We start from the raw sequence: 11,219 nt of genomic DNA on the forward strand, positions 1-11,219 counted from the left end.
TTGGGCCTTCTGACCTCAGTAAGTCACATGATAGGGTGGGGCTATGTTTCACAATGGGTTCACCCAAAACCTTGGCTGATAGTGACCAACACCTGTTTTCACACCTTGGCTTGTGTGAATAGGCAGAGGATCAATAGGGGGTCCATGACCCTCTTGGGGACACTCCCAAAAGGCCTTAAAAATCTGTGACTCTCCACCATTTTCTCTTAGAACTGAAGAAGCCTATTGGATTAGAGGTGAAACGTCTTCAAGAAACACAACAGAGTCCCGATGCTTTTCTTTCCAAGCTGCTTAGATTGGTAACTGAAGAAAAAAGCATTCTCACTGTCTTCACTGAGGTTTTGGATGAATTAATAAATGAATGAAAATCTGGAATATTTTTGTGTATACTGTGACACTATGAGGGGAGTGTTGAAGATGTTTTTGAACATTTGAAAAATAATATTATTCTTATTTCTGAAGCATCAAGAAAAAATGTCTTGATGCATGCTTAATCATCAACCAAAAGATTGATTTTGTTCATTTGGATGTAACGTTTTCAGTGGGAGAAACATTTGCTGCAATCACTGCGTTGTAAGATAGTGAAAGATGTACCAAACACTGGTTTGAGCGGGGTGGTGGTGGTCTTTGATCAGTGGTTGTTGATGACAGTTTGATCAAGGAACTGACTTCAGAACAATGTCAGTAATTTCTGTAATTCAGCTTAATTTGGGTTTATGACCATTAATATCTTTTAAATGTATTTATTTTTTTATTCCATCCTCTTTGTTTAATCCAATATCTTCTGTAACAACTAATAATTTTAACTTATTTTTGCCTTTAGACACAGAATAAAACATTAGCTCCAGATGTTCTGAATGGGTAAAATAAATGTAATATTCTCTCAGTGAGATCAGATGTCACATTAACCTGTAGCAGCATAGAGTGCATGGAAGAGTTAGTTAGTTCACCTGTAGACACATATGTTTGAGTATGAATATGTTTGTCCTTTCATCAAGAATATGTCAAAGCGTTTAGTCATCTTAAGCTCACGCAATATGTCAGGAAGTAGTCTTTGTTTCTGCATTGATACTAAAAATTAAGTGTTGCAGATAAAGAACAACACAAATTTAGTGAACTTTGAGTTTGACAGTGAACATTTGTTGATATGTGGTGTGTATAGCAGCGTATATAACAGCCACTTGAAGCTTTTGCCAAAAGTGAATCAGTTCCTGTAGAGTCACATGTTAATATAACGAACTTCAGATATGAAATTAACATGTTTCATGCCTGGTAAAAACAAAAAACAATTGTGTTGGTTTCTATGGTTATTTTCCCACCAATTCATTTTTTGTACCAACTGTACAAAAGACCTTACCTGTGTGCTGCTATACACACTGGGTTTTCACACTGTGTTGGACAGGTCCATGTTTCAGATAAAAACTCAGATGTTTACAGTAGATGAAAGCCCTGTGGTGCTTTCCAGGGTTTTCTCACTGCTGATTTTGTCTGTCCTGTGTTTCGGTGTTTACTATAAACATGAGTTTCCTTCTGCCCTCTGTACCCATGATGAATACATGCGGGACATGATGGACATTAACACTGGCACCAATACATACACACTACACACAACCAACTGCAAACAACCATAACAACAACAACAAACAACCATTTACTTTTACCAAGTACTAAATTCTTTGTGCAAATCTCTAAAAGAAAAAAGAAAAAAAGAATTGTATGTCAGTTTTTGTGTGTTATCCTTACATAAAGTCCAATCATCTCTACAGTGGCCCAGATGGACATCACTAATTGCATTTTATGTATGTGGCAAGAAACCAACCACATAATTACTAAGCCAAAGGTAAGGTAGAAAAGAAATCCTGCTTCATGTTTATGTTTCAGACAGATGACAATTGGCTGGCTAAACAATGACAACAGCAAACAGCAGCAAAAACAACAGAAAACTTCAGGATATTCTCAACAACTTAGCTAAGTATAGATGCATCAAACAGAAGTGAACTTCTGACTCATCAACTTGTATCTGACTCCTTTTAAAAGTGCATCTTAAACCCTCTGTGCTGTTATATCTCTCTGGTATGGCTAGCATATGTTCCTAACTTGCAGGAACTCTTGCCAGGTTCCATGTTCTGCCATTGCTGTAAAACCAACCAAAAAAAACCCCAGTACAGTACAGTCTTCAATTTTTAACTATGGGTTTCATTAAAATAAAAATACAAATAATAATATTAAATAAATCTCCTTGTACACAGAAACTAAATATAATTTAATTACAGTGTGAGAAATTAGAGACCAGTTTTATTATATTTGAAAATTATCTTTATCCAGTCAAATTAAATTGTTTTAGAGTGTGAGTGACTGCAAAAGAAGCAACAGTGTCGGCTACTTTAAAGCCTCTGGGCATCTTTCTGCAATTGGACACGGTTGCCTAGCAGCAAGCATTTAGGCGGGGACAGTGGAGGCAGTGAGCAGAGTAGGAAAGAGGGGGCGGGGCTCCTTTCCAACTCAGCAGGGGAGGAGGGCTGTTGGGCTGGGCTCCCCAGACTGAAACGCGGCTTTCAAGTTGGTGGTAGTAACCCCACTGTTAGCATTGCTGCCCCTTCCAACCCATCTACCTTCCTCTCTAATCAGCGGCTAGTCGGTGGTTTTTAACAGTGCACTCGGTACTAGCGTGGGAAGATGTCTAACGTCAACTGGAAGCCCTTTGTTTTCGGCGGGTTGGCTTCAGTGACGGCGGAATGTGGTGAGTGATGCAGCTAGGCCGAGCAGCGTGACTTCCTGTTGATTATTAATTATTTACAGTGTCGCGTGAGTGTTAATACAATGCTCTGTGTTGCAGGAACATTTCCAATCGACCTAGCCAAGACGCGCCTTCAGGTACAAGGTCAGGTGGGCGATAGCAAGTACCGAGAGATCCGCTACCGAGGCATGCTGCACGCTATAATGAGAATCGGAAGAGAGGAGGGGCTCCGAGCTCTGTATTCAGGGTCAGTAGGACGGACTCGCATGCTAGTGTTGTACGTGGGGTCTCCATAGCCTCGGCTCCCAAACGTAACTGCATTAAGATCTGACAAAGCTTTTCAACAAATTCCTTGTGTGTTTCTGTATGTTCAGAAATTTTTACACTTCCTCTCTTTCGGTACACTTCCTTTTTTGCTGACAGCCACATCAAAACCTCTTCCTCTTCTCTCGAAAGAGAAGCTCTGTTTTAGATTAGCCAAAAACCTTCAGAGATACTGCTGAACTGGGTAATGAAAGTAAACTTCCTTTGTTGCAGGATTGCTCCTGCCATGCTACGGCAGGCCTCCTACGGGACCATAAAAATTGGCACATACCAGAGCTTTAAGAGGCTACTGGTTGAAAGGCCAGAGGGTGAGTCTCAGTTTCTCTTTCTCTGTCTGAAACAAACACACACACAACCACACACTCAGCCTGCTGTTTATGGCAACATGTGCACATTCCTCTTGAAGGTCACAGATGTGCACGTGTGTGACCTACTTAAACATGTATCCTCACTTTTCCTCATCTGAGAGCTCTTTGTAACAGTCAGCGCCTGCAGTGAAACACTGAAAACTGACTGCTGCCCAATATCAAACGCAGCTTGTTCACAGTTACAGCCTGCCTCCCACTCGCTCTTCTCTTTCAGACGAGACGCTGTTGACTAATGTGTTGTGTGGCATTCTCTCCGGTGTCATCTCCTCCTCCATCGCCAACCCTACTGATGTGCTTAAGGTAACTATTTACACACATGAGGGTCGTTTCGGATCTTGTGTTCTCTTTATCAGATGGCAGTAGGACACGTCTGACAGGTTTTTGGAACTGTGGTGAGGCCTGGAGCCATTTTTTTTGCAGATACAGACTGCAGCTTTTTCACTTTTGTTCTGTTGTATAAGGAGTTGTAGTCTTGAGGAAGCAATGTCTTCTTTTTTTCCCCAAGTCTTAACTTTTGTTAAGTGGAATGAAGGGCACCGAGGTGTCCCTGTGACCTCAATTATGTGTTATTTATAGAGTGAAACCTCACAGTTTTAGCATAGTGTTCTGTAAATGATATGCGTGCAGGACTGCCAGTGCTTGTCTGTGCTCAGACTGTGTCCTGGCTAGGCGTGGCTTTTTTTTAAACTCCTTGTAAGCCACATGACCTTCTGTCTGCAGTCTATTAAGGGTTAACAGGGTAATACACGGGCCTGCTGTTGGGGAACATTATGTTTTGATCACATTGCGTACTAGCTGCGCATGCCAAGCCTTTCACTGAGCCAAGAAATAAACCAGGCCTGATTTGCTAACAAGTCAAGGATGGGCTGGAGGGTTCTTGGAAGTGGGGATTGGGAAAATACTTTTGAGTACTGAGCTTGCCAAAAACAATTCCAGCAAACTTTTAAATTCCAATAGAAGCCCAAGAAATACACACTCCCCTAAGTTGGCTTTGCAGCGTTACACATCGTTTGTGCACTCTTGCCCTTTTCAAGTTCAACTTCGTAACATTCACCTCTTTCTGTCCTCCCAGATCCGCATGCAAGCTCAGGGAAATGTGATCCAGGGCAGTATGATGGGCAATTTCATTAATATCTACCAGGAGGAGGGGACCAGAGGACTGTGGAAGGTGCAGAGAAGCTTCAAAAATGACAGCAGTATATACAGCATTGAGATAGTACAGGCACCCAACTTTAACCTTTTCTCTCTCCGCATCAGGGTGTCTCTCTAACAGCTCAGAGGGCAGCTATCGTGGTCGGGGTGGAGCTTCCAGTCTACGACCTCACCAAGAAGCATCTCATCCTGTCAGGTTACATGGGGGACACCGTGTACACACACTTCTTGTGAGTTTGAACTGGCTCCTCTTTGGCTATCGTGTCATGTGGTGCAATAACATTCAGGAAATTGCTTGCAAGTGGGGCGTATTCTAATACATTCAGGTGGACTCGAGCCAGAAAAACAGATCAAATACAGATTTTGGCTCATTGTTTGAAAGGAAGGGTTTTTTTTGTTGTTGTTTTTTTGTTTTGTTTTTTCATAAAAATCCTTAAAATAAAAAGGTCTTCCTGAGAATATCTGTTATACAGACAGGTATTGTGCTGTATTGTAGAGATTACTCAGCACTCCCAGCGGAAACCATTTCACAGTATTCCTCTTAGTTATTTCAGGATGTCTGCTCAGAGCTGCAGTGATGCCAAGTTTGTACCTGCCAGAGACTTCAGTGATTGTATTTATAGCAGCAAATGCCATGTGGGTACTTGGACGAGGCTGAGAATATTTTCTGTTTGTACTGGTGGTGTACACACTACCATAAAGACTGTTTTTAGTACCAGCAACATAGCTAAGGGACATAATGCATTTACCCTTATGGTCAACAGGTCCAGCTTTGTGTGCGGCTTGGCGGGGGCTCTGGCATCAAATCCAGTGGACGTGGTCCGGACACGCATGATGAACCAGAGAGGAGGAGCGCTGTACCAGGGAACATTAGACTGTCTGCTGCAGGTCAGTCAGAACCCCTGAAACGTGCTTAGATTCTGTTGCCCTCTAGGTAAAGAGTTACTCCATCGATTTTTGAATCAAGTCTTCTCATCATGTAAACACAGACACAGTCTTGAAAAAGAAGGCACTTGGACTGCTTTAAGCTTGTGAAGATATTTCAGCTCTCATCCAAGATGCTTCTTCAGCCCTAAAAACAAATGTAATCGATGTTTCAAAGGAAGATTGATATTTCCGTCTGCAGTAATAATACGGTGCTGACCTTCTCGCCCTTTCATTCATGCACATATATGGAAATTCAGAATCAGCATGAAGGCTAATTTGGAGTAGGGTACAAAGTGGCTTGCAGATGTGCAGCAACTGCGGATAAGGTGAAGCAGCTTAAATGCTGTACTTTATATTTGATTTGTCATTAGAATGTGTAGGAGAGCATCGACAGGGCTGTCAGCTGGAGTGGATCGAGAATTAGGCTGAACGTCACTTTGTGACTGGCCTGAACTAATTTTGTGCTCTATTTGTATCACATGTAAAATGTGAGAAAATGATCCCTGATGAAAATTAGTGCAGGGGAGACAGTTAAGCAAAAAGAGAGGAGCATTCTGGGAAGTACAGGATCTAGTGGTTTGGTTTTTCATGCAAAAGCCCATCTTTATTGAGCTGTGGAATACTTTTTAAAATGCAGACATCTTCATGACTTTCAGCAGCTGTGAAGTTTAGACATTTCCATTAGTTGGTCATGTATGATTTTTTTTTTTTCTTGATGGTACATAATTACTGTCATAGCAAAGTTGAATATCCAGATCAGACCTTAATTTCACTCGTTCTTCAGTTCCTGTAAATAGATGCGCAGAGTGGGTGATCATCAGAGAGTAAAGAGTGTTTGTTTTCTTCTTTCAGACGTGGCGCTCTGAAGGCTTCATGGCCCTCTACAAGGGTTTCTTCCCCAACTGGCTGCGCCTAGGACCATGGAACATCATTGTATCCTTTCCAACTCCACACAGATGTTGTGATCTGTATATATAGATAGATATCCTCTGTGGTGCGACACCTTCTAAACTGTAGGAAATTCTCTTATGTATTTGCTGCCTTTGTTTCACTGAGGAAGGCTTTGTTAAACGCTCGCTAACTCTTTTATTAACTCTGTGAAACTACTGGTACTGATTAGAGGCAAATAGCTGCATGTGATGGAAATAGGGAAAGGTGTGGAGAGTGAACATTATCAAAGGCTAAGACTGGATTAAAGGTGATTGAACAGGGAAATAAAGGCTGGCAGATACTCACTGTGCTCCAACCAGGCCTGAAAGATCTAATGAGATTAGTTCTTTTTGGAGCAGAAATTAAAGTAACAAGAGAGACTCGGTGGTGCCACTCATTCTGACCAAAAAAAACAAAGTCCACTCCTCTTTTTTCTTAAGTTCCTTTACTCCAATTTTCAGTTCTTCCTCACCTATGAACAGCTGAAGCAGATCAGCGTGTGATCAGCAGAACAACATGGCGGAGATGAGTGTGAGCGCACGCTCCAAGAGGAGCTGAGAGGACCAAGATTGGGAAAGCGAGCTTGATGGAACCAGCAAGGGGAAAGGGGAACGCACATGTAGACCTGCTTGAAGGGTCAGAATGTGAATTTGCCAGATTCGTGTCTGGAGTGTCTCCTGAAGCCTATGGTGAATGTGGACACAGCACACACACAGATCCATGTATTTCATACTTTTTCTCATCTAAATGCTACGTCAGGCTAAGCAACTTTACATTTGCTATACAATTCCCTCAGATTCACGTGGCCTGATTTACTGACTGGGAACCAACAGTCCCAGGAACTTTGCTTAAAGGTGGCTCTAAAGTCACAGGGAAAACACGAGGCTTCTACACTTTTTAAGTGCTCTATAACCGAGTGCCTTAGTTTGAGATGCGGGGCTGTCTGAGCTCTACGCTGCATAAGGACAGCAGCTGACAATCGCCATAATCACTCCCTTTATGAATAGATTGAAAAGATGTTTAGTGTGCACGAGGTGACAAACTTAAATGTGAATGTTGTATTTGGGTTTTTTTGTTTAGTTTTTTTTATTAATTTATGTGTTTCTAAATTTAAAGAGACGGGTGTGTGAAAAGGTAAAATTATTTCAAAGAGTTTTCCCTGAGGTGTTTAGCAAAGAGCTGGGAATAATCCTGGCGTGCTGTAATAAATGAGTTTCATAAACAGCTCCTTGTCCATATGTGGTGATTAGTGGTCTCTCATGCCAGCAAGTGGAGACGGTGAGTGTGACCTCAGGCAGCTGAGGGTTGACTGTGCTCCCCGTTATGTTATCATTTGGTCTGCTGGAGGAAAAAAAAGTTACATAAACCTACGTATTATATCAGCTCCAGGTTCAGCCCGCTAAGCCGGCTGCCGTGCCGTTGTTTATGCTTTAAGGCGCCCAAACTGCTGCACGCGAGCCGCAATTAACGCCAAATGTATTTCTATATACTGCATTTGCTGTAAATGTGAGCTTTTATTGTGAGGAATGAATATGCCGCTGGCTGTTATGTGTGTATGCGTGTGTGTGAGCTATTGCTGCTGCCAAAGTATAAGCCAGTGTAACTTTTGTTATACCTTGTTGATGTAAATGCCCCATGTATATTTGAAATGATTAAAAATAAAGGACATGGATTTTTCACAGTATTGTCCTTTCCTGGTACCACAGTGTGGCACTGTGGAGCTACACACTCACCTCAGCATAACTGAATACACCAGTATCTGTTTATTATGAGTTTTTGTTGTTTTAATTCCCAAACCTCAGCTTTGAGGCCACAAATCTAGCACAGTCGTGTTTCTCGGGGATCGCCTGGTTCCTTTCAAACGTGTTCAAGCGGCATCCCACGAACGTTATGAATTTTTCAGGGGGAATATAAGATGTAATTGTTTTATTTCTGTGGGTAAATTCCCCAGTTTTCCCTCATCAGAGCTGTTTGAGGAGCTCAGGGGAGTGGAAGGCGCCGCAGCGAACGCGCAGGTCTCTGCGTGGATCTGTGCCTCGCTGTGTTATTTAGGGAGCGCCACCGCGGGACTTATTACTTGTGTGAGAACTGATACTGTTGGGTCTGCTTCATCTCAGCCACTGAGTCTCAGCGCAGCGTTTGCTGTTGGCGTCCTGAGCGTGGCTGGGTGGAATAGCTCGATTCAAAAACAGTGCAGCAGAGTGTGGCAGGAGGACAGGTTTTAACACTTGGGTACGATCCACCCACAGCACAATTAGACCTCTAGGGCTCGAATCCGTGTCAAATTGAGGTAGAACAAGAATCCATGAGGCGAGGTGTAAAACAGAAATGAGAATAACATGTGGCTTGATGCCAGGATTCGGCATCTGTAAGTTGGCAATTTAGCCATCTCTGGCACAGTCCTGGACAAGTATGACCACGGGGGATTCCAGCAGTCACAGACATGCTACATTATGGGTATTATTTGATGCCTGGCCCAAATGTGCGGGGGGGGTACCGGCTCTATTGTGTTCCAGGGATCAGAGTGAGCTTTTGTATCTAAGGGATAAGGCTGCTCCAAAACACCCTGCCCTTTTTTTTTTCATTTATTTTTTTCTCTGCCTATTTTTTTTGTTCTTTCAGCCGTTTCTCTAATGAAAATGCTGCAACCCACAGATGGACGAGTGGATGGAAATGCAGACAAGGAGACAAATCTATCGTAGTCTGAGGATCCATTCAGAGCAAGAACTCTGGCGCTCATAAGCCCCACTGTGCTGACAAAGACAGAAATCACAGGCCTATTGCCATTTCTTTTTTACTCACACTTATTTTCAGATATGGGACAAATCTCTTTTTTTTTTCCCTTGTATTGTCTTGATGCTTATATTTGAGGGGAAAGAAATGAATGACTTCCATCCTGAAAGCACATTGTTTGCAGGTCACGGATTTGGCATAACATCAAAATACTGTGCTTAGAGAGACGTCTGAAACATCTCCCCCCTGAAGGGGGGGAAAAAGTGCAGCCTTCTGTAATTTGAAATCGTGGCTGTGGTAAATATTTTGATAAATTGCACAGCCATACACTGCCCGCGAAGAACAAGCTGACAAAGTGAGGCTTTGGAAGTGAGGAACACAATAGATCGTGCAAAGATGTCAGCTTATTCTTCAGGAATTCTTCCCTGCAAAACCACAAAGATAATTTCGGAGTACATTTCAGAAAAGAAAAATTACAGCAAACCGCTGCAGGATAAGAGAATAAAAAAGAAAACAAAAACTGACATTTTGGGAAATACACTTATTTGCTTTCTTGCTGGAAATTAGATGACAAATATCACTCTGTCTGTAAATATGGGGCTGAAGCCAGCATTTGGTTAGCTCAGTACAAAGCTTTCAAAGTATTTGTGCATAGTATTGCACAAAAGTCTTGAGTTACCCCTGATTGCTTTAGATTTTGCTTCCAAGGAGATGGACTTGTGGTCTTTAGCAAAACGTTGTTGAAAGTTTTCTTTGGACCTTGGCTGCTTTTTCACTCATTTTCAGTCCATTTACTGTACCTGACCATTTACAGAGGAATGTTAATGTGAGCCACTTAACTGACCTTATGAATCATTCAAGCAAGGAAAAGGCAATAACAAGTGATGAACCAGTCTACTGTGTACACATAGCAGAAAGCTTAGCAAAGAATTTATTTTAAATTGTATCTTTAAGCACTTCTCACAAAAACACACAATTTGTTCCCATTTCTTTGTTTGCATCTATGGAAAAAATCTCAAAGATAACACACCGTGACAGGCATGAAATGGTATTTAGCAGTCTCTGAAAAAGAACTACAACAGATGAACTGAAAGTATCTGAATGTCAAAAAGGAAGAAAAATCCAGCAAAGACCTGAGACCAGGATCTGAGAGCTGCTTTCTTTAGAAAGGAAAACAGGGAGAAAAGGCTGAACTGGACTGAAAGCCAGTGGCAATAGGTCTTATGGAGTGACGAATCAGAATTTGGTCGGGAGAGAGGTCAAGACTAATAGAATTATAAACACTGCCAATGCAGTAAAAGTACATCTAGATAGAAGAACATACATTAAAACACTATCAGTCATGGATCGGCCTCCCCAGAGCCCGGATATCAACATTGCTGAAGCAGCGTGGGATCATCTAAAGGCAGCCAACAGCCAAAGAAGAGCTTTGAATGTCCTTCAAGAAGCCTGGAGAAGTATTCCTGAAGAATACCTATAATCATTAAGTATGAATGAAACATGGATGTTGTTTTGTCTAGTTTAAACTTTGGTTGTACTGAAAGAAACTTTGTAAGGGGCAGCCGTTCACTACCTACTCGCCAGTGTTGTCATCCTTTTAAATACAGATTCTTTCCTTCTTTGACTTGATCATCAAAAGGACAATTCGAGAACGGCGCCTCCTTTTTCTGTTACTTTTATAAAAATCTTCAAGTGCCTGACTCAACCGTCCATATTGACTGAAACTCCTTTTCCAAACAAACAACAGGCTCGCTAGATCACAGCGCGGTCGACCTACATTCACACACCACTGGAAGGGGACTGGAACCCCAGGGAGACAGGATCACAAGGATGAGCCGCTGGTAATGCTGCTCCATTGTTCCATTAAGATGAGAACGGGCCAACAGAGTGAATGTTAAAGGAGATAAAGCGTGGGGAGATTTGTTCCGCATGCTGACTTCTTTCACTCTAAGGCTTCAAGAGTCAGGGGAAGTTAAGTCATGTCACTTGTGAAGCTTCTTGACGTCTTTATAAAAGTTAAATGACCTGTTAGTGTGTTCTGCTATTTT

General features: G+C 42.1%; 1 protein-coding gene across 1 annotated transcript; it reads left to right on the top strand.

Moving 5' to 3' along the window:
- The first annotated feature begins 2,481 nt into the window (after window positions 1-2,481).
- LOC147308870 (kidney mitochondrial carrier protein 1) lies at window positions 2,482-8,117 on the top strand. The gene is made up of 9 exons (XM_086272443.1): window positions 2,482-2,740; window positions 2,837-2,984; window positions 3,275-3,369; window positions 3,644-3,729; window positions 4,502-4,597; window positions 4,687-4,811; window positions 5,346-5,469; window positions 6,361-6,441; window positions 6,900-8,117. The coding sequence occupies exons 1-9, from the start codon at window positions 2,677-2,679 to the stop codon at window positions 6,939-6,941; spliced, it is 861 nt and encodes a 286-aa protein (XP_086128569.1). The 5' UTR covers window positions 2,482-2,676; the 3' UTR covers window positions 6,942-8,117.
- Window positions 8,118-11,219: the final 3,102 nt, after the last annotated feature.

Source organism: Aulonocara sp. 'chitande type north' Nkhata Bay, linkage group LG18 (genome assembly GCF_057382095.1).
Source record: "Aulonocara sp. 'chitande type north' Nkhata Bay isolate Kocher_YH1m ecotype deep benthic linkage group LG18, A_spYH_male_GT1.1, whole genome shotgun sequence".
Lineage (NCBI taxonomy): Eukaryota > Metazoa > Chordata > Actinopteri > Cichliformes > Cichlidae > Aulonocara > Aulonocara sp. 'chitande type north' Nkhata Bay.

What these genes read in the sequence shown, in the direction of transcription:
- LOC147308870 (XM_086272443.1), top strand. Translation starts at nt 2,677, where the DNA reads ATGTCTAACGTCAACTGGAAGCCCTTTGTTTTCGGCGGGTTGGCTTCA. An exon ending in ACTGGTTGAAAGGCCAGAGG is followed by an intron (nt 3,370 to 3,643) that starts GTGAGTCTCAGT and finishes CTTCTCTTTCAG; the next exon opens with ACGAGACGCTGTTGACTAAT. An exon ending in TAGGACCATGGAACATCATT is followed by an intron (nt 6,442 to 6,899) that starts GTATCCTTTCCA and finishes TCCAATTTTCAG; the next exon opens with TTCTTCCTCACCTATGAACA.